The sequence below is a fragment of the Phragmites australis genome, chromosome 11 (assembly GCF_958298935.1).
Source record: "Phragmites australis chromosome 11, lpPhrAust1.1, whole genome shotgun sequence".
Lineage (NCBI taxonomy): Eukaryota > Viridiplantae > Streptophyta > Magnoliopsida > Poales > Poaceae > Phragmites > Phragmites australis.
In genome coordinates this window covers 34,054,446-34,080,682 of record NC_084931.1, presented here as the reverse complement: position 1 = coordinate 34,080,682, position 26,237 = coordinate 34,054,446, and the positions used below count along the sequence as shown (strand labels likewise).

The 26,237-nt window shown below is 40.8% G+C and overlaps 3 protein-coding genes across 4 annotated transcripts; 1 reads left to right on the top strand and 2 right to left on the bottom strand.

Moving 5' to 3' along the window:
• The first annotated feature begins 327 nt into the window (after positions 1–327).
• On the top strand, positions 328–6,369 carry LOC133885030 (eukaryotic translation initiation factor 5B-like). The gene is made up of 11 exons (XM_062324653.1): positions 328–2,977; positions 3,073–3,180; positions 3,274–3,374; positions 3,473–3,563; positions 3,644–3,754; positions 3,844–3,909; positions 4,550–4,609; positions 4,673–5,230; positions 5,588–5,707; positions 5,792–5,911; positions 5,988–6,369. Exons 1-11 carry the CDS (start codon positions 476–478, stop codon positions 6,051–6,053), a joined length of 3,903 nt encoding a protein of 1,300 aa, XP_062180637.1. The 5' UTR covers positions 328–475; the 3' UTR covers positions 6,054–6,369.
• Positions 6,370–7,154: 785 nt separating this feature from the next.
• LOC133885027 (uncharacterized) lies at positions 7,155–14,668 on the bottom strand. 2 transcript variants are annotated; one of them, XM_062324651.1, is made up of 19 exons: positions 14,476–14,668; positions 13,514–13,617; positions 12,615–12,701; positions 12,448–12,523; positions 12,267–12,341; positions 12,038–12,091; positions 11,460–11,519; positions 11,271–11,387; positions 10,961–11,055; positions 10,631–10,833; positions 10,349–10,446; positions 9,875–9,978; positions 9,628–9,793; positions 9,412–9,534; positions 9,221–9,303; positions 8,943–9,084; positions 8,646–8,675; positions 8,362–8,432; positions 7,155–8,285 (listed from the first exon to the last, which is right to left on the bottom strand). In XM_062324651.1, exons 1-19 carry the CDS (start codon positions 14,512–14,514, stop codon positions 7,700–7,702), a joined length of 2,313 nt encoding a protein of 770 aa, XP_062180635.1. In that variant the 5' UTR covers positions 14,515–14,668; the 3' UTR covers positions 7,155–7,699. The 2 variants fall into 2 exon arrangements, with proteins under 2 accessions (XP_062180635.1, XP_062180636.1); XM_062324652.1 differs by having other exon boundaries at positions 7,155–8,282.
• A 2,813-nt stretch (positions 14,669–17,481) lies between these two features.
• Positions 17,482–25,806, bottom strand: LOC133885026 (DNA damage-binding protein 1). Its single transcript, XM_062324650.1, has 19 exons — positions 25,591–25,806; positions 24,836–24,884; positions 24,681–24,740; positions 24,496–24,587; positions 24,334–24,385; positions 24,065–24,127; positions 23,846–23,895; positions 23,210–23,285; positions 22,847–23,059; positions 22,639–22,745; positions 22,443–22,551; positions 22,119–22,319; positions 21,823–22,038; positions 21,426–21,536; positions 20,189–20,464; positions 19,841–20,115; positions 18,864–19,215; positions 18,424–18,708; positions 17,482–18,326 (listed from the first exon to the last, which is right to left on the bottom strand). Exons 1-19 carry the CDS (start codon positions 25,692–25,694, stop codon positions 17,745–17,747), a joined length of 3,273 nt encoding a protein of 1,090 aa, XP_062180634.1. The 5' UTR covers positions 25,695–25,806; the 3' UTR covers positions 17,482–17,744.
• Positions 25,807–26,237: the final 431 nt, after the last annotated feature.

Genomic DNA, 26,237 nt, shown 5'->3' with positions numbered 1-26,237 from the left:
CCCTAAATAAGAAGACTTGGTGCTCTCACATTAAAAGATGTCGATGCTGCAATCTTTAGTCAATATGGTTATTTTAGGAGCTGCAAACATGGCAAGCATTGTAACTGGATGAAAAAAGAAAAGTCCATAAGATCCAAGATGACAATCGTGTCGATGAACCAAAACCATATCAAAAGATGCAATAATGTTCCCCAAACAAACTCCAGAACAGATATTGGCTGCTCCTCATTGTTTTCTTTAAAAAAAAAACAAACTCGCTTAACGAATAGAGCTCCCGATCTAACAAAAAAAAAATCTCATGGAAAGGTAAAAAGGAGAGAGAAGAAGAGCCTTTTCCTGCTCTCTCGTCCCCTCGCAATCCCGACCCACCCCAGGTAGGGTTTCTCTCTCTTCTTCCACCTCGCGTCGGCTCCTCTCGATCTCCGACCGCCACATTACACCCTGTCTCAGACCCTAGGTTCCAACCACATCGGCGATGGGGCGCAAGAAGAGCGTCGCCATCGACGACGACGAGTACTCCTTCCCGCAGGACGCCGACGCCGACCCTGCGCTGCCGCCGACCGCCGCGGAGAAGGAGAAGCCCAAGAAGGGCGCCAAGAAGGGCAAGAAAGGGGGCAAGGCCGCCGTACCCGACGACGACGACTACGAGCCCCCTCCGCCCGCCGCCGCTGAGAACGACGACGACGAGCCGATCAACCTCGTCTTCACCGGCAAGAAGAAGAAGAAGAAGGGCGCCGCCGCCGCCCCCGTGAGCTCCTTCATCGCCTTCAACGCCCTCGAGGAGGCCGACGACGACCGGGACGAGGAGGAGCCCTCCCCCGCCCCCGCCCCGGAGCCGGAGGCCAACAACGATCCCGCCGACGCCGAGGACGACGACCTCGATTTCGACTTCAGCAAGGCCAAGAAGAAGAAAAAGAAGAAGGACAAGGGAGCTCGCCCAGCACCCGACAAAGACGAGGACCTCGACCTTGATGAGCCTGCCCCGCCGCCACCAGCCGTGGCTGACGGGGAAGAGGAGGATGCGGCGCCCGCTGCCGCCACAGCTGCAAATAAGTCGCAGAAAAAGAAGAAAAAGAAGGGTGCGTTTACCGTGGACGATGAGGACATCGACAAGCTCATCGCTGAGATCGAGGAACCTCCTCAGCCTGCAGACGAAGCTGAGCCGGAGGAGGTGACAGGTGAGGATTCTGTGGCTGCCCCTGATGTGGATGATGCCGCAGGAAAGAAATCAAAGAAGAAGAAGAAGGGAGGGTTTACCGTGGATGATGAGGATATAGGCAAGCTCATTGCTGAGATTGAGGACCGTCCGCTTCCTGCTGGGGAGTCTGAGCCCAAGGTGCTGAAGGATGAGGGTTCCGTGGTTGCTGCACCCACTGTGGATGATGCTGAAGGGAAGAAATCAAAGAAGAAAAAGAAGAAGAGTGGAAGAACAGCCCAGGAAGAGGAGGAGTTGGATAAGCTTCTTGCTGAGCTTGGTGGAGCCCCACCTGCAGAGAAGGAGAAGGAGAAGCCAGCACAGGCAACACATTCTGCTGCAGTGGCTAAGGAGGACTTGGAAGCTGCAGAGGATGCTAATGCAGAGGAGAAGGTTGGGGAAGGAGAGGTGGAATCCACTGCAGCCAAGAAGAAGAAGAAAAAGAAGGAAAAGGAGAAGGAGAAGAAGGCGGCAGCAAAGGAGGCGGAGGCTAAGAAAGAGGAGAAGGAACAAGAGGTGCCTAAAGGGAAGATTGACATGAAGAAGCTCCCAAAGCATGTTCGGGAGATGCAGGAGGCACTCGCGAAGAGGAAGGAAGCTGAGGAGCGGCAGAAGAAGGAGGAGGAAGAACGATTGAGGAAGGAGGAGGAAGAGCGGTTGCGGCGGGAGGAGGAAGAGAGGAAAGCAGAGGAAGCAAAGAGGAGGAAGAAGGAGAGGGAAAAGGAGAAGCTGCTGAAGAAGAAGCAGGAGGGGAAGCTCTTGACTGGGAAGCAGAAGGAGGAAGCAAAGAGGTTAGAAGCCATGAGGAGACAGTTCCTTGAGCAGAGTGAACTCCAAAAAGCTGAGGGTGCTGCCCCTGAGACAAAGAAGAGGCCTATATATGATTCCAAGAAAAAGAAAGCTCAACCAAAGACCACAGAGACTGCAAAAGTAGTTGAAGAACAACAGAAAGAGGTCAATGGAACTAACATTGAGGAGGAAGAATATGTGCTGCTGGTGGATCAGGAATCTCAGTCGCAGGCGGAGGAATCTGAGGAGAAGACCGAACCTGATCAAGAGATTGAAGAGCCAAAACCAGAAGAAGAGGAAGAAGAGGAAGATGAGGATGAATGGGATGCAAAGAGCTGGGATGATATTGATGTAACTTTACCTAAGACAAGTGCTTTTGATGAGGAAGAGTCAAAGCCCGTTGTCAAGAAGGCTGCTGAGCCTGCCCAGAAGCAGGAAAATTCGAAAACACAACCTGCGGTACCTTCTGTCCAAAAGGTCGTTCCTCCTGTTGCAAACTCTAAGAAGAGTGAAATGGATGACGGGAGTTCCAGTAATAATATTAGGAGGAGCAGAGGTGCTGCCTCAAAGAAAGGATCTGTTAAAGAGGATAGCGCTAAGAATGGTAGTGACCTCAGATCACCAATATGTTGCATCCTTGGTCATGTCGATACTGGCAAGACAAAGCTGCTAGATTGTATTAGACGAACTAACGTACAAGAAGGAGAAGCTGGGGGTATTACCCAACAAATTGGGGCAACATACTTCCCTACTGAAAACATTAGAGAGAGAACCAAGGAGTTGAAAGCTGATGCCACACTTAAGGTTCCAGGCCTGCTTGTTATTGATACCCCTGGGCACGAGTCCTTTAGTAATCTGCGTTCTAGGGGTTCAAGTTTGTGTGATATTGCTATTTTGGTTGTTGACATCATGCATGGGCTTGAACCTCAGACAATTGAATCCCTGAATCTTTTGAAGAGTCGTGATGCAGTGTTTATTGTTGCTTTAAATAAGGTATATGTTCTGGAGTTCTATCCTTTGAACTTTGGCTTCATTACTGTTTTGTTATTTATCCATTACTTTAATTTGTTTGTTTTCACTCTATGAAGGTTGATCGTCTTTATGGTTGGAAGAGATGTCCAAATGCTCCTATTTTGAAGACTTTGAAACAACAAAATGAAGATGTTAAGAGGGAGTTCAACATGAGAGTTACCGATGTGTGTGGTCATCTTACTTCCCTTGTTTTCCCTAAAAAAAACTATTATATACTGGCATTTCCGTGATACAAAAAATGCTTGATTGTCCAACAGATTGTGACACAATTCAAGATGCAAGGAGTCAATACTGCTTTGTACTACAAGAACAAGGAGATGGAAGATACCTTTAACATAGTGCCTACAAGTGCAATAAGGTTTGATGTACCATTGAACTTACTGCTTCACGCATTTAGAATTGTGACAGTAGCTATTGGCATCTTTTTCTTGACGTTGAATGCACTGCTCTTGTTAGTGGTGAAGGCATTCCTGATTTGCTTCTACTATTGGTTCAATGGGCACAAAAGACGTTGGAAGAAAAGCTTACCTTTGTTGATGAAGTCCAGGTAATGTACATTTATTTTCATGCCATTACAGAAAAATGCATTATTAAATTTTTCTTATCAGCTATCTTGTTGTTTTTCAGTGCACTGTGTTGGAAGTCAAGGTCGTGGAAGGTCATGGCACCACAATTGATGTTGTGTTGGTCAATGGTATACTACACGAAGGAGATCAAATAGTTGTTTGTGGCATGCAGGTACAAATCCTTTTGCATTATATTTCTATTGCTGCAATAAGCGCAGCATGTTTAAGATGCCTAATGTTCTCGTTGTGTTTTTTATTTAGGGGCCCATTGTGACAACTATCAGAGCTTTGTTGACACCACACCCGATGAGAGAGCTTCGAGTTAAGGTGAGTAGCTGATAATGTTGCGCTATGTTGCGCTTTGTTTTAATTGCTTAATTCACACCCAGCAAGGTACTCTTAGATAAAGAAGCAATCTAGATTGTTATTCACTTTCTGTGATTTGATTAATGGGGATTATTTGTTCACACTGATCATAGAATCATTTTATTCTGGGAGGATTAGAATGGGTTACACTTTGGTCAATAGATGCAGGTTTGGTCATTCAGATGTTACTGCTCTTGTCTATGGAAAATAACCATTACCTGGTGTCATCTTACCATTTTAGTTCTACCAAGAAAGCTTAAACATTTGCCAGCTATTCTTTTTTTTTTGTGGGTGCTAAGATGGTTTTGTTCAGATTTATGTCACTCAATGCCATTCTTTCATCAGTGTGAAATTGTTTACCTCAGTATGTTACGCATGCCTACTGCAGTATTAGTATATTAGTCTCATTTCACATTGCCATGCATAGTCCTACCGATAAGCTTAAACAGTTGCTACTTGTAATTTGATCTTTTTTATTTTCTTTTGCACTGGATCGTTGTGGTTCAAGTTTATGTCGTTTGCATGCCATCCATTTCTTTCTCCAGTGTCAAATTGTTCTTAGTACAAGTTGAAGTAAAATACCCAAAACTCCTATTTTCAGGGCTCCTACCTACATCATAAGGAGATCAGAGCTGCACAAGGAGTAAAAATATCGGCACAGGTGGGTACAACTTCAATAAGACATTTCAGAATTCTGTAGCTGTGTATTAATTTCTTTCTTCAGGGTCTTGAACACGCAATCGCAGGGACCGCTCTTTATGTTTTAGGACCTGAGGATGATCTAGACAAACTGAAGGACGCTGTTATGGAAGAGATGACACGAGTTAGGAGCCGAATTGATAAGAGTGGTGAGGGTGTCTATGTGCAGGCATCTACCCTTGGGTCTTTGGAAGCTCTCACTGAGTTCTTGAAGAGCCCTGCTGTGAATATTCCCTTTTGTGATTTCAGTATAGGCCCAGTCCACAAGAAGGATGTTATGAAGGCTAGCGTTATGCTTGAGAGAAAGAAAGAATATGCAACTATCTTGGCCTTTGATGTCAAAGTGATGCCTGATGCCCGCGATCTTGCAGAAGAGTCCGGTGTGAGGATCTTTGTGGCAGATATAATATATCACCTTTTTGATCAATTTACAGCATACATTAAGAATCTCAAGGAAGAAAAGAAGAAGGAAAGCGCTGAAGAAGCTGTGTTCCCTTGTGTTCTTAAGATCATGCCGAACTGTGTCTTTAACAAGAAGGATCCAATTGTTTTGGGTGTTGATGTCCTTGAAGGAATAGCCAAGGTATTTTGGTTGATCACTGGCATTTTATTCTCCCTCTTTTTTTAATCCATTGCTGTGTGTTTCCATGTTGTCTTATTCAGTAGTTAGAGACCTAACTAGCAACCTCTACATAAACAAATACCAATAGGATTATCATCTAGTAACTATCATATAAAGATTCAGAGGCTTGAATGTTATGTTCACTGTTTTTTTTTAAAAAAAAATTGGCCGCCTAGACCGTCCGGTCACCCACCTACCGCTTAGTGCTTTTGTAACCACTAGTTATGTTACGGCTATCCTATATCAAGTTATGGCTTCTGACCATGTTCTTTCAGATATGTATCTTGTTCTGATTTCTTGTTTTCCCTTGTCATCTAGGTGGGAACACCTCTCTGCATACCCACTAAAGAATTTATTGATATTGGGAAGATTGCCTCCATTGAAATTAATCACAAGCAAGTTGATATGGCCACAAAAGGGCAAAAGGTGGCCATAAAGGTTTGCACTATCAGCTGCCGCTCTATCCCATACGCTTATTATTCTGGGCTCTGTTTACTAGATGTTATGTTGGTTTGTGAACAGATTATAGCGAACAATTCTGATGAGCAGCAGAGGAGTTTCGGCAGACACTTTGATATGGAAGATGAGCTTGTCAGTCGCATCTCAAGGCGATCTATTGATATTCTGAAACAAAACTACAGGGCAAGTCCTATATTTCTCTTTCTTCTTTTTCATGTACGAGTTACTGAATTTTTTCCCTTAAAAATTACGAATGCAGGAGGATTTGTCTATGGATGACTGGAAACTTGTCCTTAAGTTGAAGACCATCTTTAAGGTACAATGAGGTCACAGCGGTTCCTAGTTCAGTGAGGACCCCTTGAAACGTGTCCATGGATTGGCATGGCACAATTGTTTGTGGGAACGAGAAGTCTACTGACAATGGTGGCATTTGTGCCGCTGGTCAGTCTGAATATGATTGCTTGCTGCAATACTAAAATCAGGAGTTGCAAGGTTGAGAAGTTTTGTCGCACCGCATTCAATTTTGGTACTGTTTAATTCTTTTTAATTTGCTCGGGATGCGCTTAGTTTTACAAATACATTCTGTTAACACGAGATTTTGGGCTGTTCCTTGGAACTCGGCAATGTGCTGCCATTTTTCATCGCTTGAACTGTGTCATGGCCGTTCTAGAATTTTATATTAGTTATCGTGGCCCTCGCTGCTCCGTAATTCGGATGCTTTGGACTCGACGACTTGTCACACCGACCACAAATCAAACCTTAATGGGCCACCATTACGACCGTAAATGGTTCGTATCGACACGCCTCAGTTGACGTTGTTGGGCTTTTAATGGGCTTTATTTCGTGGCCCTTTGACTCTTTTGGGCATTATGTTGTTGGCCCATCTGTGGGCAAACTTTCGGCGTTGCTGGGCCGTAAATGGGCATTATGTTGTTGGCCCATCTATGTGCAAACTTTTGTCGTTGCTGGGCCGTAAATGGGCCTAAGTTGAGCGTAATTGGGCCTTTTATTTCACTGTTGGATTGTAAATGGCCCGATTGTACATTGATGGGCCGTCAATGGGTCTCGAGTTCGACAATGTTGGGCCTTTCAATGGGTCTTTTTGCAGTTGTTGGGCCGGAAATGTCCTTTTGACATTATTGCAGTCGTCGTTGACTTTGTGGTCCTGCGTTCCGTCTACTGGGCCGAAAATGGACCTCTTGTGCGTCTTTTTGGGGCACAATTGATACCTTTGAGCCGCTCATGGGCCTTTTGTCCATAGCTCTTCACGGCCTGTAAACCTTTTCCCAAAAAGAGTCGTATCTTCGCAGCCCTTTGACTGGGTGGAGTAGTGTATATCGTGGACATCCATTGCCCCGTTCAACCTATCGATCGATAATGACGAACATTTTGCGTCCAATTTTTGCAGCCGACTTGAAATATAACATTTGATCGCACAAAACGAGGCCAGATATTTCACTTGATGAGGTAAAAATTACAAAAACAGTTGCTCTAAAGGGATAAGAAAACCAGGGGGAAAAACTCACTGCCGAAGTTACAGTGAGTACCCTAGCGAAAGAAATAACCACCGTACCCAACATCATGAACCACCTGAAGAATTTATCTGCTCATTGCATGCATCAACCAGTAAGGCAGTGCTGCCACCAAATGACATCGTAAAATAATTAATTTTCCCACCATTACGGGGCAAAAAGTCCATGTGAATCGAGGAAAAGCTTCTGTGGTTGAGTCGAGAGAGTCCCGTGATAAACAGGGCGTGCACAGCTGTACCTATGTGCTCGTTCATACGGTACCAATCAACTGCACATAGCAAAAGCAGCACCTTTCTAATTGTGCAGCATCCTTTGCTTCTGAATGATCGTCCGCGGTTCCTGAGCATGGGATGCAAGACAAATTGGCATTGCTCGCCTGCGAAAGAATCTGGCCGGCAAAAACTGCCCTGGTCTGTGGTACAATTCCAGCCCATATACTTCACTCATTTGCTGTAGCAAACACAGATTTCTTTTCATTATCAACCTCCACAGGTGAATCTCCCTCCAACTGTGACCCTGAGCCTGAATCATGGGCAAGTTCATTAGAGCCTGCAGAGTCTGTCGAGCCTCCAGGCGAGTCTTTGTCAGGCTCAGATGAGCTGGCAAGTTCTTCGACTGTTCTCTCTGTACCCATCTCTCCACGTGATGCTTCAGCCACATCTCCCGCTTGTGTGTCAGCCTGGACATCTTGAACATCCACAGGTCGGTCAGATGCTTCAGCTTCTTTGAACGCATTTTCCTCTTCTGTGGACAACATTTTATCATCATATGTACTGGCATCTGTGTTTTTTGCAACTTCTGCTAATTCCTCGGTCTCCTCAACAGAGCCATTTTCAAGAGATACACTTTCCATTTGTGACTCGGTGCCAGTGGCTTCACCAGTTAGCACCTCATCGCCTTCTTCCATGTTAAGGGGAGTCTCTTCAGAATTGGGAGATGATGAAGGAATAGAGGCAGCTAGCCGGTCATTGATTCTTCTATCACCATCAAATGTAAACCAGTTTGAATTCGTAAAGAGGGAGCTGCTGTAGAATACAGAGTCTATAAGCAACTTCACTTATACTGAGAATGATGTAGGTTACTAAAAACATCACAAATTACCCGTCCTGATCATCACCCAAACGCAAGGAAGATATTACCACTTCAGCTGATTCATCATCAAAGTAGACATCCTGAGACAGACGCACACATTTCAGGCTGCAGAAAATCCATTTCTCTGCTAGCAGAACCCGGTATTTCTTAATTGTCAAATCGAAAGTACTGACCGTGTACTGACCTTACGTTATTATAAAGGACAATCTATGAGACTGTACTGAAGCATTCAGCAGACAATCTAATGACAAAAATAACAAACAAACTTAACATAAATAGCACTACTAACATACCTCATCATCTCGTTCATGTGATCCTTGAGCCTGCAATCATTGAACATGAAATACATTAGACATAGGTAGCAGCAGACTGTAGCATTGAAGATAATACAAGTATACAACAGTTATCTGTGAGAATCTTTAGGTTTTACTTTTACATTAAATTACATGTTTGAAATGTTAAATTGTAAAACAGTACCAATGACGATATTACAACAGTTTCAGGAATTCAATTTCCATTCCTTTAAAATACCAGTGAAATAATTTATAGCTACTGCCAGAGCTCACAATGTTGCAAATCCAGAAAATCACCTCTTCAATGTCATCATTGCTGTATATCCCGTACCGAAATGCCTGGCTCAGATTATTAGCAAGAGCTGCCACATCATAGTCCCTGTCTCGGAAGTCGTCATCATCACTATCCCTACCACGATCATGAAGAGAAGTTGGGCGCCTGCAGCATAAAACAAGGATAGCCAATAGTCAGGATAGAAATATTCGATCTACCACAATGAGAAATCACCATGAGTGTTTCAGCAATGTACAAAACAATCAGACAGAGAAGAAAACAGGATGGGAAAAGAACCTACCCACATGCCCAATGATAAACGTTCTCCACCTCATTGTGTTTGACCAGGACATCTGTTTGCCATTCAGCCCACTCGCTATTCTCCTATGAAGACAAATTTCATCAATGTGAATGAGTGCATAACATACAATAACGCTAACACAAAACAGTTTCAAATTGCTGGGCTAAAAAAATAACAGAAACACGAATTACCTGCAAGTGACTCTGGATTACACTGTTACTACTTCCCAATTGAATGAGCTTATTTGCTATTCGAGTTATATGCCCAATGTTCCCAATTCTTGGGGGTTCTTTCCCTTCTGACGGTAATGTCGGCTGTAAATAGAAGATAAATCATGATACAGGATCCTATGTCAATGTAGTGTGGAAAGGAGAATACGAGGTGACAAGAATCCAGTAATAGATTACCCCATTGAAGTCTGCTGACAGAGAAGAATTTTTTTCTGCGGCAAGAACTTTACCAACAAGGTCACAATCATTAAGGACATGGTCAATCAGGTGATTTCTTTGAACTTCGAGGCAAGAAATGATAATGTTCTCAACATGATGATGCAAAAAGTTATTATAAGGGTATCTGCAGTACCAACCAATGTGTGAAGATTTTCCTTTAACAATGATAATTGATAAGCACATAAACACACAATAGCCCACTTACTGAAAAAATGAATTGATGGAGTGCTTTATTGCTGATTGTCTTATTAGCTCCTTTTCAGCAATTTCACTACCGATTGTCAGCAAAACAGAGATGAACTCAACAATCTGAAAGAAACAGAAATATCATCTATTAGAACCAAAACAGAATATGAAAGAACTCTGAAGCGGGCATGTTGAAAGCAAAAGATTAATTGGACCTTCCAAGCCTGGCCTAACTGCAGAGTTACGCAATGTGAACAGTAGTTGAGGCCATCAAGACTCATACCATATGCATATCTCCCAGAAATTACCCCATCAGATGGCCCAATGCAAGATCAATAATAGTAAAGCCTAGATAGCCCTAAGCAGCATTAAATATTAATGTTTCCATCAAATAACTAAAGCTTAAGATCAATCTATTCAGGGAAAAAATAGATTGCTTAAGCTATGGCATATACTCAAACTAATTAAGATCATTCTCATCATCAGAGCGTACCTTCAAACGGTGTTTCCCAAGAGGGGGGCGCAAACATCCATATGTTGTAGGCAAAACACTTTCTGAAGAAGTAATGTCCAATAACTTCAGCAGATCACCTAAGATGTGATTTCAGGTATATTGATAAGTTACCTCAAACAGGCAATCATGCAACAACAACAACAACAAAAATGCCTAGTGTATCAAGGATAATGCATGTGATAGAAAGAATCAAGATCACAAGTGAACATATCAAAAATGCAAGTAGCATTAACTCTATAGAATCAAATACAGGGCACTCACCTAGACTCTCCAGCATACCATCAACTGTCTCTGGACTGGCAGTGACCAGTGTCCCATGACTTAAGTTGCTTCTAAATGCTTGGTATGAGGCCGATGCTAGTCTTTTGGGGTCCAAAAGAGATATACACACAGACAATGAATGAACCAGGACAGATTTTGGTCTTGATTCTTCAAGAGCATGACGCAACAACCTACCAACAAAACTGAAATACCATGGAACAAGCAAAAACATGAACACAACGATAGTTGACACAGAAAGGGATATAACTATATGAGGCTCAAAATTTATATTGTTCTGGTCACACAACAAGTTATACAAAAAGGACAAACCTTGGGCTGCATATTTTTGCAGCAAGAGCAGGAGGGGCACATCGAGTCACTGTAGATAGGATTTCTGCAGCATTTGCATGTACTTCAGGGGAGTCCTGCTTGGTCATAGTAGCATAGATATATGAGCTATTTGCTAGCAAATATATAATATTTTTTTAAAGCAGATGAAGATTTATTCTACTGAGAGAATAGAGCAGGAACATCCCTAACCAATGCCAGTCCAATGCAGTGTCAAGCCATGATTTAATATCAAATATTCATGTTGTATAGTGCTAACTATGTTACTTAGTGATCAAGCGTCAGTACTTACAGATGAGCTAAATTTATCCACAATCATTTCCAGGACATCTGTATTCTCTAACCACTGCAATGTGTCGGCAAAATTCAAGTATATGGTTTCATCAGCACCAATCAATCTTATCAACACCTGTTTCATGAACAGCCATCAACCAAATGTACACATCAAAAGAGATGGGAAGTGAATTCAGTAACTGTTTACCTCCATTATTGATGTGATGCCAATGAGGTCGACAAGTTGGACCACAATATATGGATGCTCCTAAAAAAAGGAAACAAAGATGAGCAAAACATAAATTGGAATATGCACAAAAGACTCCAGGTTTACAGTGTGTACAAGACAGTGCAAATTCAAATCGAATGTATCAAAGGAAAACACAGTGCAGATAATGAGCAGAACTGAGATTTCAATCACACAAAGAACATAAGAACCCAGTATTAATTGACCATAAATCATTTTCCATTCATGCACTTTACAAAGTCAAGAACGGAATGTATCATAGATTTACAGCTTCAGTCAGCGAGGCAAGCACATGCGCATGGATACAGAAGCTTGTAAAGCACAACTAGATTTAAAGCAATAAATCGTACAGAGTGGAGCACACAATCCATCAGCCATTATAGCATTAGACTTCTAATTTAGGTTTCTTTGGTTAGTAAAACAAAATATGAATGTTGACTCAATGCATGCACAAGTCAAGTTCGAGGTTAACTGGTAATTGCCTAAAATAAAGACGTAGTAGCAACAATATGTGTTTTTATAATACAGATCTGAAATACCTGAACATAATTCATAACAGGAGCAGTCTTCCGCAGCATCAAACATATTACCACCTAGCAGAAACAAGTAGCCAGACTGAGCTCCATATTTCATTGTAATGCAACAGAGGTACAGCATGAAACCCAATGTCTAAATTATGCTAATACTCTTAGAAGTTAAACACATTACAGAAGTGTTGAACACAAGTTTAGCGATGATTAAGAGTCCAGGAATAAAAGGGCAAAGTACCTTACTGAAGTAACCAGCTAATAAAGTGCTATGCGGATGGTCAGGTTTTACAAATGAGAACAGCAAATCCATTAACTGCATCATGTAACAAAAGGGATGGGGATGGTTAGCTAGAATGAGGTTTATCAACCTGTGAAGCAGCATGTTCTAGAGAAACGTGTTAACGAACTAATATATTTACCTCATCATCCTCTACCAAGGTCCTCAAGATAATGTCGATTTCACAAGTAAAAATCTCGCAAGCAATAAATGGAAACCTGCCAGAGGTAGACAAGAGAAGTTTGACAAGGCTCATTAGCAAGCTAGTTTTATATATAGCATGGTAGTAAACAAAAATCCATAGCATACTTGAAAGACCGCTTCCTCTCTGAATCCTCTGGAACTTCTTCCACAATGTAACGAAGTAATTGCTCCACTTGGGCCTTATCTCGCAAGCTAGATACAACATTCAAGCATGTTACGCGGGAAAACAAAACTAGAATCAGGTGAAAGAAACAATTTGCAGTGTAATTCCAAAAAAAATGAAGACTAATTGAAAGCTATACAGCATGTTGGCACTAATTACTAAACTATTAACATATAGAGCTACTTCCTCGTTTTGAAATCAAACATTGATAAGTAAAAGCAAGTCAGGCTTGAACTAATAAGCACTCTTAGTTCATTAGAGAGAGGCAATCACAATCCTCGTTTATCAGCATGTGACAACCGAAATAGATGAAAACTGGAAGAAAATTCAAAGAAACGATCATTAAGCACAACCTACGCTGTAGAAGCTTACAAAAATAGGGAAAGAGGATGAGTTCAGATGTTTTTCTTTTAGAAACTCAAGGAACTAGTTCGGCATGTGTTGCTGCTAGCTTAATTACATACCATATGCAAAAAGTAAAATGTAAAGGGATCTTAAGCAGGAGATAGAACAAGTTGTACACACAGATGAATTGCAATTAAAGCTACTTCTCAGTTCTCTATGATAGAACCCAATAGGCAGTGCTGGTGCATAAAACAATGGCAGCAAAGGATGTAGGCGTATAATAAGTATGGCCTTTATCATCTAGTTTATTCATAAAAAAAGATTCCTTTGCCTGTCGACCACAGTGGGAAACACCTATCAGCAATAATATTAGATAATGCAACAGGTCATTAATTACTGTTTCACAAGCGAAGAAGACTCAGAAACTGATAAAGGTTCAATGGTTACTTGGGGATGCATAAAACTGTAATAACTTGAAAACAGGTAGTGGGCTTACAAATTTATGAGTCGAGTATTCAACGCTTTGCACTCCTGAATAATTTCATCCTCATCGAGCAGCTCTTCTAATGTGAAGTTCTCCTTGTCTAGAATTGTATCAACCTGACCAGTAGGATACAAAGTTAGGCAAATGAGGTGGAGATTTCGCAGGGTATAGTAACAAATGGTCACAGGGGCCTTGCGATGGTAGAAAAAAATAATTCAAATAATTAGCACATACTAGTAATCATGCTCAATTAATAGGAACTCAGTTATTAATAAATGAGTATTGAGGATAAAAAACAACAAGTCTAGCGCACAAGATAACCCGACAAAGAAACGGTAGAAAAACCCAGGCCCACAAATACTATTGAAGCTTTCTATAAAGACAGCTGTTTCTATACAGAGCGCTGTTTCAACATAATGAACTTTCCATCACTCTGTTGGTGGAAGGAATTAAGAAATAAAGAGTAGCGTACATGATATAAGTTCAACACTTGCGTAGAAGTCTCGTCAATTGAAACGCACTCTGCCAAGCAGTAATCAGTCTGCAGCCTGTGTTGCGCTACAAATAGTAGGTTTTTTATTCAACAAAATTGTTGTAACTAGGCTGTCCCGATTCTTGAAATGACTGAGTGCGCGTCCAGCAGCTACGTAATTTTTTTTTTTTTTTTGTCCTTTCGTGACACCACTACCAAGATGCGCCGACAGCAGCAGTTAGGTTCCCTAATTCGAAGCGAACCCTAGCACAGCGTGCACGCGGCTGACTAACTCGCAGAGCACACGCGCAGAGGTGTAGTCCCAGGGCAGCGACGAACCCTAAGCGAGACGTATGGGGAATTGGAAGAGCAGCAAGCATGAGTAAACCACCCGCGATCCGATTGGCGACACCACTCGCAGCTAGATTCAGCGACGAAACAATCATTGAAGCGGTCCCGGAAGCAGGAGCAGGAGGGAAGGGGAAGGTCGGAGTGCACTCACGGGCGAGGCCGCGGAGAGGCCGGTCATGCGCCAGAACATGGCGGCGAGGCGCGGGATCCGCACCAGATCTAGGGTTTGGGCGCTTGGGGAGGCCGAATCGGCGGCGAATTGGGGAGGCGTTGGGAGGGAGATGCCGCAGCGAGGCGCCCGTGCGGGGGGAGGGGGCAGCCAAACCAAGCGCGAGGGAAGAGAGAGAGAGTGGTGGGGGGGGGGGGTGCGGGGGTGAGAGCGAAATGAGGTGTGGTTTTGGGGGCTCGATTTGGTCGCGTTGCAGGAGGCGGAGGGAGATGGATGGATGGGTTGCCCTTGCCCAGACGGGAAGGTTTCAATTTCAAACGGTGCAGCTTTCAACTGCTGGCGCGTTTCCCTCATCCGGGCGGTTCCTGTCATCTTTTCCCTTGTCCATTCAGAGCGTATTCAGTGGATCGCAGTGGTCTCGTCCATTTAAAACGAATTTAGTTGTTCATATTAGTATGTATTTGGTTGTTGAGTGAGGTTAGATAGAATAGTGCGGTTCATATTTTTCTAATGAGGTGATCTAATTTTATATTTAGTTAAGTAAATAGTATAAACCGATTTTTATTTAGTTGGTGAGATTAGAGTAGATATGATAATCTATTCATATTTATAGTACATCATATGAGAAGAATATTAGTAAATTTTTCAGATTTTTTGGATTTATTGGAGGCATTAAAAATTGCTAAATATTATAAAAGTAGGTTTTTTTAGAAAAATTTAATTAAATATTGGCTCATATTTTTTTAATCAAACAAATTAAAATGAGTTACTAGTCAGCTTTATATTGTTTTAAAAAATTTAGACCACTTTTATACTTTTAAATAAAATTACGAGTTAAATAAAAAATCATAACACGTATGTACATATCAAGTACGAATAGCCATCCAGCATCTACAGAAATATTCCCCCATGTCCGACCGCCTCATCCGCTCTCTAGTGCCACCAACCAACAAGTGAACGTAGATGGCCATGTCCCGAATGGCTCTGTACAACCATCCGAACAGACCCTTAAAGATATATTAATTCTATTCATGTGTATATTTTTTTTGGAAAAAAGTTATTTAGTTATCTGTGTGCATTATTCGTCTCTGTATATACGGATGCAATTATGTAGTTAGAGCATAATTCAGTGGATAACTGGATATGTTCGAATCGAGCTTCTCTCTGTAGCCTATCCCGTTTGATGCATTGTATCTGCTATAGGGTTGCAATATGCATACTTGTTAATCTTAAGGGCAGGGTGTAGAGTTATTGTATCCACCTGTGCAGACAACAAAAAGCCTTCATATGGTCATTACATTTGCAGGTGTAGAGTTATTGCATCCGTCTATGCAGACAACTAAATAATCTTCTTTTCAGAGTCACAACAAAGATTTATAAATTCGTTTTATAGTTGATCCACCGAATTTTCAAAAATCACGAATATAAAAAAAACCACTCAAAATTTGGTGAGAATTCGACCAAATCGCCCATTTGGTAACCACTCAAATTCAACCGAAAACCGATTGAATTACACCTAAAATCGATCGAATTTTCCGTATTGAACGCATTTCAATTGAGTTCTTCAAAAATTGTTCGGTTTTCCCGATTTACCGAGCGTATTTTCCGAATTGCGGTGAAGTTAAAAAAACCAAAAAATAACTCAACCTTATAAAATTAATAACTAATTCATATAAGGTTCAAATCTAGTGAATTTTTTTAGATTTCCTTGTAACATGATCTACATGATAAAATATTTATACTTATAAAAAAGTTGAATATTTTATTAAAAAAATGTATTTGCTAAACCTAGTTAAATGCATAGTTAATTATTTGCTAATCTAGAAATCATGAAATCAATTTTGTTAGTCTTCTTACATGACCATATGTCTTTTTAAAATATATGAACTTATGAAATATTATTGTAACATGCATGATTGTGTAAATGTGTTGCAACTAGGTTAATTAATAACTCACCCATCACACCTTCAAAATTAGTGAAACCACTTTTATTTGCTTACTTATACTATGCTTTATGTAGGAAAATAATGGTAGACATTGAAAAGTGATTACAATGTTGTTTCTTAACATGTTCACTTTATGCATATGAATTTTGTAAAAATCATGAAGAAATTAATAAAACTCTAAACGAAGTGAAATCAATTTTAAAGATCATCTTAAGATACTCTCTATACAAAAATATGTGTTTGAATGTTAAGTTTTTCCTTAACGTGATGGGCCAAATCATACTGTTCATACAGCCTATTTTAATATTTTTCTTTTTTTTAAAAAAAACTTCCTCTTCATAAAATATGATGCAAACGATATTTTTTTTGAACAAAATCACAGAAAGTCTTAGAATTGTCTCTAGTATTTTTAGATATTTTTTGAATTCAAATTCGAAAACTGATCGAATTCAGAATGAGATGTGGACCAAATTGGTAGAATATCGCGAATACCGAGCGGTTTTCAACAAATTTTGAAACCCCGATCACTACATCCGCTAAGTCTATTTCTACTCATTTAGAATATACGTTGTATCTCTTAAAAAATCCTTACAGTTAACCAAACACATTTCCTCAAGTGATCTAGGAGAATTATGTTGCACCGACTCAGATTTAAATTGCAAAATTCAAGTACCATTCATGTACTCTGCAACTCACTTGTTTTTGTTTGCCATAATCGTTTGCCGTTTTCCCAACATATTATTATTATCTCGATCTCACTGTCAGGAGAAGCAGGGACATTCCACGAACACGGGAGAAAGATTTGCCAGCTTATTGGGCCGGAAACTGATGACGTTCCTTACTCACGGACAGATTAAATAAAAATAAAAATAAAAAGTCAACTTCCGTCTCCATGCGAGAGCTACAGGCTTAATAAAACTGATGACGTTCCTTACTCACGGACAGATTAAACTGATGACGAAAGGTTTAAGACCATCAAGAATACCCCCATTTTTACGGATCCACCATATTTTGCGCACCAGCATCACGAGGCCCATATTCATTGATGTCGCGACATTTTTGTCTCGGCATTAAAAAGAAAACAACCTCATCAAACTGACAGCTGGAATGTTGATGGGGCAACAAAATAAGGTACAACCACGCGTAAACAGTGATAGGGTCAGTCTTGCGACTTGAGCGACCGGCCGGCTGTTTGAACAGCAGGAGGCAGCTCAATGCAATGAAACTACAAGCGACTGCGTCAGCGAAAAATAAGTTACAAAGGATATAGATGCAACAAGTTACAGCAAACTTCTACTTGTTGATCTAGTGAAGTCTCGTCAACTCTTCCACCCTCTTGGACAGCTCCTCAACAGATACGCCCATGACCTTGGCCACCTCCTCCATCTTGCTTCTGCTAAGGTCAAGGAATGACTCGATCAGGTCACCATCCAGAAAGTTTCGAGCCTCCGCCATCTTTTTGTCGTTATGGAATGACCGCCATTGCTCATGGCTCAGGTTCCCGACACCCTTTATGAACTTTACGAGAGTGGACTGGAGCTTTTCCAGAAACACATATTGGTCATGTGGAAGGGAGGCAATAATGCCAATGACCCCATTGATTGTGCCAAAGATCACGGTGGGAATCTGGCCTATCTCTGAGTCTGGAAGGCGCATTACAAGTGAACCATGGTGGAATCTATTCACAAACTCTCCAAGATGGTACTCCCCGACAACCTCAAGCCTTGCCCTTTCGTCATCTGTGGCTGCATCACTGTTCTTGCGCACCGTGAATAGGTTATAGCTATTCTCTGCACCAATATAGATTTCATCATCAAGCATCTCAACTGCAGTCATCCAGTTCGCATTGTAATCCCTAGCACGCTCTTCAATTGCACTTTCCTCATGCTGCCCAAAAGAAAAACAATAGTAATTGGCCCAATGAAGAAACTGCTATAAAAAAACAGAAATACTGCAATGTGTCAAGCAAAGAATTAAAGGCTACCTTGTAGACCAGCAAGGATATTGATTTCATCAGATCTCCAACTACAATGAAGTCACCACGGGTTTGAGTATACAAGGCCAGTATGTGCCCATGGTGGCCACACTCAGATTGCAGCTCATGTGAACCATCCTCACGTAGCATCCATTTATATAATTGAATCTTCTGGTTGATAGCAGCCAATAATTTTCCATTGAATGCATTCAGTGAATAAACAGCTCCTTTGGTTTCTTTCTCTACAATTAATTGCAACCTTCCATCTTCAACTGCAAATACAAGGATTCGGCCCTGCACCAAGACGTATCGATGTATAAGCATTTTGTGCCAGAGAACTCAATAACAACATTCTTACAGAGAAATAAGCTACAAGAGGCAGTAAACTGAGCAAGTACTAAAAAGGTATACACAGCACTAATGAAACATCAAACTCTCCGACAAATTACCTTTGTTGGTTCATTTTCCTCGGGTAAAACATATGCAGTTCCCACACAGTAATAGACGTTATTATCATCTGAGAATGAGCAGCTAATGATGGAGCAGCCACATTCATATTGATCTAAAGGATATGTGGACAGGAACTCAAAAGTTTGGTGATCTAACAAACGAATATAATGTGTCTCACTTTCCTCCATACTAGTCTGGTTGTACTTGAAACTGCAGAATGCTAGTGTCCTTGATTGCTCCTGGTGGCAAATGCGCCGTGCTTGTTCATTAAGGGGGATTGTGCGGATATGAAGCTTTTGGATATCATCAATGGTTCCGATTGAAAGTTCACCTTCTTTAGCAATTGCAAGGCTGTGATATTGAAACGAGAAGGGGTAAACTATAGCAAACTTAAGACAGTGATAACATTTCCAAATAATTACCAAGACGAAATTAACGAAATAGTGGCATAATACAGTGTGAACTAACAGCATCAAGTAGTATGGCACTAGCAACAATCAAGAATCAAATGAACATATTAGGAGGCATAACTAGCAGGTTATAAAGCATCTCTTCTCTAATTTTGTATCCGTGCCACAGGGTAAGGAATGTAAGAAACTAACATGCTAATTTTACTGTTAAAGGTAAGATATACTATTTAAAAGGAGGTTGCTTGACAAAGTCAAAAGAAACATGTATACGAAAAATTGAGAAGGGAGTTATCAACACCTTTGTGTTAAGTACAGGCTGTCAAGTTTCATCAGATTGTAAACAAAGCTGATTCAAATAAATTACTTTCTAGTAGGAAATCTAAAATCTCACTTTTAAAAGAACATATTCCCCAATCCAGGCAATGCACAAACATTTGATGGTTATGCAAATTGACTTGTGACAGCATCTCAACCAAATAGATACAAGCATTCACAACTACATACAGGAGGTAGTGAACTCAAAGATCAAGCAATTTCACAGCACAAAATCCAGAGAGAGAAAGAACCTGTCTGGAAATGCAGCTGTATTAAAAGGACACATATGATTAACTTCTTTCAAATTAACATTGCTATAGAGCAGCTTCTTATTACTGCTGTATATGACAGTCGGTCTATCTGATGAAGCAAACACGTGGGTTGTGCCCTTCGATGAGAATGTACGAAGGCTAATTGGTTGGGTCCCAAGGGACACCCTTTTTCTATCACTCAGTTCACCTGTACTTGCATTCAGCAGAAAACTGAACAGGTTACCATCTCCAAGAGCACAGAGCAAATATGAAACCTGAAAAGAAAAGCAAGTATATGTTACTTGAAATAGCCAAAAAAATTCAAGGAAAGTGAGGTCAAGAACGTACCCCCTCCAAGGTGCACAGCAGAACAGACCGAGGAACAATTTCTCCACCTAAATTGTCCTTCCTTATTAATTCAAGGTCTGGAAGTGAAAATATTCTAACACTTATATCAGTCCACATCCCAACAGCAGCCAGGGAACTATTCTGTGGATTCTCCCCGATTGGGTTCAAATCAAGACAAGAGATCTCATGTTCTAGCTGTGCATGCTTCACTTCAACAAGCTTAGCATCCCTAATTTCTAGGTAAACAAGATGGCCACCACCAGTTGCCAACAGAACCTGCAATGCATAATGAACAATTTAAAAACATTATGGGAAATTCAGTAGCTTAGGGATTCAATCGTTCAAATTCATATGTAGGTATGATTTCCAGGAAAATATTGCTAGACTATACAATGGCTACTGATCATTAATGTCTCCAATAAATGGCAGCCATATATAGTTCTTCACTGTAGGTAGAAAGAAATGACACGGCATAATTTTGGATAAGATACATGAAGTAGCCAAGACAAAGCTCAAGATCCATTTGACATCAGGACGGTGTTTCAATAGCACTTAATTCTTTCTATTTTTGGACGTAGCAATTCTCCGAGCACCATTCCTGGAGCCTTGACAACAAAACCTTACTGGAATTAGTAAAGATTCCCGTAACTAGCTAGATTCGCCAGCATATCAACCGCAAAATGGCTCCTCAGACTCAAGAAAAAGTAGTTAATCAATAAAGTGGGTATAGCAGTATAGCAGTCTATAAGTACAAAGCAAAGGCAAGAATTGAAAGCCATATATGGATCACCATACAATTTTAACTGGACAGGTATTCTTAAATTGGGATTGCATGTGCACAACAAATCTTTTGATAAGTTTTCCTTTCTTGTTTACTATTCTCGTCCCCAAACTTCTTCTCTTGTGGATTTACTTTGGGTAATTGTAGAGTTGCTGCATGTGCATTGACAACAAGGCCATAGGATACTAAAGCAGCAAAGCACCCCCAAAGTCATATTATCACAAATCTAATGATTATATCATATTTGGCAACAGATCATCATCTACTAGAAAAAAGCCAAAAAAAAAAGAAAAAAAGATGAAACTTCCTATGAAAAGAAAACAAGGAGAAAATCAGTTGAATGACACTGCAAAGTTTCAGGTTTTGGAAAAGTGCTCACTGAAATGCATGTTGCACCCCGTATTAGCATATACCCAAATTTTCAAAAAAGACGGGTCAACCCAAAAGGAAAAGCACCTGACTGGCATTAGCTGATGCAACATTGACTGAAAATCCTGCTGGTGCATTCCATTGATCCACTAGCTCCCGAGAGGTACAACTGACTAACCGAACAGAATTTGCAGTAACCTGTCATCGGAAGCAACAGATAAAATATTAATGGTTGATTAAACATAACTTATAAGACATAATAATGTAACTACTAATACGATGAATAACGAAATCATAGGAAACCAAGTAACCAAACGCCTGTAAAAAAACTCTTCTTTTTCTTTCAAATATCCAAAAAAAATCCACAACTTTTTTACTAACTAGTAACTACTCCATGTTTTCCATTTCCATTAATTGTTATGCTAATCTGCTACTGTGCCACATGCAAGAAACAGCAGATGAAAATGGTCATTAGAAAAGGCACCTGTATAAGAAGATCATTGATGGCATTTTGACAAAACAAGGTCTGGGTTTGTGCATCAAACCCCTCTATCTCGGTTTCTTCTAATTCATCTTCCATGTTCATCGCCAAGAACCGTGTCTCACTTATAAAGCTCACAACTAGGTACATATCGTAAGGATCATTGAAGGAAGATTTCAATGACCATAATCCCTTGATACCTTGGAGTTCTACTGAGGCCTAATTAAACAAGAGAAGACAAACAGCTCAACTTCTCCACATTAAAAGTTAGCAATAACAGACAACTCTTAATTGAATACCTGCTCGTTAATCCCTATACCATTCCGAACAACCCGAAGGGAGCCATCTTTAAATGCCCCTGAACAAGTGACCACCTGACCCTGACCCTGCCTGTCAAGGTCGACCACACAGAAGTCCACAATCGGTCCAAGATTCACATACCGCTCAAGAACTTCAACAAATGAACCACTTACATCAGCTTGAAGGTTCAGCTTTACCAGCTGTTAAGAACATTAAATTGTTTAATATGAGTATGAATTCCAAAGAACATAAAAGAGGACATGCAATATTTGCTTTTCATCTAGCATGGAGAAATGAAAGGTACTAAAAAGCATTTGACCCACCTGTGAATCACCAAATCGAGAACCAACATAGACAACACCATTATCAAGATATGAAATTGATGATGCAATTGAAGTCTCTCCCAAGTACTCAACTTTTAAACCAGTGACCCTAAAAAGTAGGCAAAACATGACAACAGAAAATTTGTAAGCAATAGCTTAAGAGCCGTATAGTTCCAAAAAATGCACAAACAGTTACCTTTCTCGTTCATGGGTAAGGACGAGTAAATGCAGAGTTCCTGTATTATCACCGAGTAAATAACGAGAACCATCTGGGTCAATCCGTCCATAAGCTCTTATGATGGACTGAAATATAAAGTGCAAAAAAATTACATAAAAGACATGATACCTACCAACATGTAGTTGGCACCACCAAAAAAAAAGCTATATAAAGAAGAAATTGTTACCTGTTTGATTGGTATAGCTTTAAATGTAGCATTGGCATTGCAGTAAACTATTGTCTCCTCGCCGATAATTATCACACCACCAAGTGGAGCTGGTACAGGTATCAACAGACCAGCACCATTGTCTAAATTATTCTGCGACCAAGGACCCTCAACAAAGTCTTTGTCCTTCAATGCAACTTCATATGTCTTAACATGCCTCGCATCTTTATTGTCCTGAAGTGTAGCATGGAACAGGCATCAATAAACAAAAGAAACTTTCATAACTAACACAGTTTAACTGTTGAAAACTTTGTAGTTTGTACTAATGCCTAATGGATTAACTGCAATCATTGCAATGTAAGAAAATGTGAAGTTTAAACAAACCTGGTAGAGGACAACAATAGTAGGTTTAACACAACCATGCAGAAACTTGATGTCCAATACTTGAAGTTCTTCGAGTCTAACATAAGATAACGCTAACTATTAGAGAGTTTCAATAAGATAATGCTAACTATTAGACAATATATTCAACAAAACAACAACAAAGCCTTTTTAGTCCCAATCAAGTTGGAGTATACAATATACTCAAAACATCTGGACAACATTGATCATCAATAATGAACAATCAAGACCTGACATGAACTTCAAACAATAATTGTGCTACCACATCTTGTGGTTACAATAGCACAGGAAAAAGTGGCAAAACATTAGTATGCTCACGAGATGCCATGAGAAATTGTGGGCTTCAATTTGATCAATAAACATGCGAAGACAGAGTAGAAAATAACCCCAATTATTTTATACTAGCTAATGAATAGAAGAACAAGCAACAGAAAGACAAATTGAGAAACCAATATAAGGCTCACTATGTACATATTACAGTTGTCTCTAACAAAAATAAAGTCTGCAAAGATTTCAAAAAAAAAAATCCACCCAATGACACATCAATATTTCTACTTTCCAGACCACATGAATATTTTATCAGCAAAGGAATTCAATTGTAAAGTGTCATACTCATACCTGATATTGAAAGCTTCCTTCAGCTGTCCTTTGTTGTCAAATGGTATAACCTGCCAAACAAGCATTCCAAAGGAAATAAGGGCTGCATATAATCTTTTCTTTTCAATTAAAAAAAGAGCTACATATAATTTTCCCTCCTTGGAGACGTGAACGTGCAGCTTGATAATAGGGACAAATCTAAAATTCGTAAAAATCTAAAGAAGCAGACAGTGGGCTTACCTTAAATAAGCCGTCGTAGAGGTGAAGACCAATAAGTCTACAGTCTGGGTCGATAATTCCAATCTACATAATAAACAAAAAGGCCACCAAATAGTATCATTGTTACAGGTTAAATATTGATATATCATTGTTACATAATAATTCCAATCTCTCTCTCTCTCTCTCTCTGGGGAATGCTGGGGGAATGAGAAGTTTAAATTGAAGGAAAAGCTTCATAGAATTTCAACAAACCAAAAGAAGGGGTTGAAACTAGACAGAGATGTCCGTACCTGTCCATTGTCTGTAGGGCGGCCAATGCGATCAGAAACATCTCCCATTGCTCTACATATTACAAATAAATTATTCTTTCCGTACAAAATAGGCGGTGTAGGTGCTTCTCAAAAGACATCATTGAGTGACAATATGCTTTTGTTCAGAGTAAGTGTCCAAACCTGGTGAGAAGCTCTGATTTTTCTGCATCCCACTGCAGAACACAGAATTTGTACCTTTCCGTAGCAATGAAAAGGAAATCCTGAGTCTCATTCTGAGAAGAAAAAAATAGCAAATTAATATTACAAAAAATAATTCACAAAGATAAATACAGTATCTCGGGTGAAGGAACAGAAGGTTAACTCACATGAGGCCGAAAGAGCTCAATCGTTGCAAGTCTTCCATATATAGGTACATCAAGCATAGGCTGCTAGCAAAACAAATTTGTTATGGTCTTACGGTAGCAGATTGCACTGCAAACTACTCCATCGCATTTCGTGAGTGTGCAAATAAAGCACTAACCTGAAGGCCCTGAGGAGTAAGCAAATGGATCTCGATGCGGGTGCATTTCCTGAAAGTTTGGTACATGTGTGCCTTAGTGAAGGATTTAACAGTAACAGATACCCAAAGAACGTAGAGAAACTGCAATCCAATTGAACTGCAACGGACGAAAGAGTTTCCTAGACACAATATTACATTAATCACTAGGCGGCAAACTCACGACAGATGTCTCTAGATGTGTTGACATGTAGCTATGGAGCATACAAGGCGTACGCAGCATCTGATTACTGCATCATGTTATCATGTTAGTTGCAGTTTTCCTTTCATCAGTCGGGCTATGATTTGCATATACAAAGAGACTTACAGTTACATCAGAGATTATGTGACATTTTGTTTCAGCTGAACATTGTAGACAATATGAAATCGGGTGCTAGGGTTTTACTGTGATAAGCTCAGATCCCACATAACTAGTGGGCAAAATCAACAAATCTTCCCAATAGAAACAATAGGGAGGGAATCAGACACATTCCCTTTCCCTGTCTCATCCCGCACTGAATAAAGCTGGAACAAGACAAGTGACTTCGAGGAAATCGCGGATCCCACAGCGTTCCAGCTTTAGAGCAAACCCTAGTTTTCGCCCGCACCCGAAGCCAAAACCCTAGAAGACGTCATCAAGCTCCCAATCCCAAGGACATCTCCAATCCGAAGAGGACCCTACGCCGATGCTCGAGAGGGAGAAGACAGGGGAGGGAGTGGGTATTAGTGTGAATACTTACGCGATGATAAGGTTGAGCTGGTTGGGGCTGGTGAAGTTGCCGACGCAGGAGTGGCTGACGCTGGTCGGCTTGTGCGCCGTCACAACGTAGTTCCACACGCTCATCTCCGCCGCCGCCGGGTACGGTGGGTGAGAAGGGTTCTAGGCTCTAGAAGGGGAGGGGGAGGCGAGGGGAGGGGAGGTGGTGGTCTGGTCTGAGAAACGTCACGAGAGGGCGCTCGCGCATCGGTGCTGACGTTGAGAAGCGGACGGGCCTGAGCCCAGTGGCAAACCTCCGAGGTGGAGGGAGCCCGTCCCCGTCCCGCATGGCCTACAGGGCATTAGCCCAGCTGGCCCTTTTCGGGCTGGGCCACCCTTTTTCTTTCTGTTGGCCTTTTTCTATTCTTCGGCCTCCTTGGGATCCTAGGATTTTCATAGCAAATTTTTGGACCTTAGGAATTTTTCCTAGGATCTTTTGGAATCAAGGAATGGATTTGTCAAATTTCTATAAAAATCATATAGAATAGTTTCTTTTATAGGAATTTAGGAGGAATTGTAACATGTCTATCTTGCTCATCTGAGTCATGTGTTTCTACTGCGCTCCATCAAATGATCATTTCTATAAAAAAATTTGTGTGCATTTTCATTCTATAGGATACAGGATTCTAG

Excerpts from the sequence above, each read along its gene's own strand:
- LOC133885030 (XM_062324653.1), top strand. The coding sequence starts at position 476 with ATGGGGCGCAAGAAGAGCGTCGCCATCGACGACGACGAGTACTCCTTC. Across the intron at positions 2,978-3,072 it reads TTATTGTTGCTTTAAATAAG|GTTGATCGTCTTTATGGTTG; the intron begins GTATATGTTCTG and ends CACTCTATGAAG. Across the intron at positions 3,181-3,273 it reads TCAACATGAGAGTTACCGAT|ATTGTGACACAATTCAAGAT; the intron begins GTGTGTGGTCAT and ends ATTGTCCAACAG.
- LOC133885027 (XM_062324651.1), bottom strand. The coding sequence starts at position 14,514 with ATGTTCTGGCGCATGACCGGCCTCTCCGCGGCCTCGCCC. Across the intron at positions 12,342-12,447 it reads CCTTGGTAGAGGATGATGAG|TTAATGGATTTGCTGTTCTC; the intron begins GTAAATATATTA and ends TACATGATGCAG. Across the intron at positions 11,388-11,459 it reads GCATCACATCAATAATGGAG|GTGTTGATAAGATTGATTGG; the intron begins GTAAACAGTTAC and ends TTCATGAAACAG.
- LOC133885026 (XM_062324650.1), bottom strand. The coding sequence starts at position 25,694 with ATGAGCGTGTGGAACTACGTTGTGACGGCGCACAAGCCGACCAGCGTC. Across the intron at positions 23,896-24,064 it reads TCTACGACGGCTTATTTAAG|GTTATACCATTTGACAACAA; the intron begins GTAAGCCCACTG and ends CTTGTTTGGCAG. Across the intron at positions 23,286-23,845 it reads AAGGAAGCTTTCAATATCAG|ACTCGAAGAACTTCAAGTAT; the intron begins GTATGAGTATGA and ends ATCTTATGTTAG.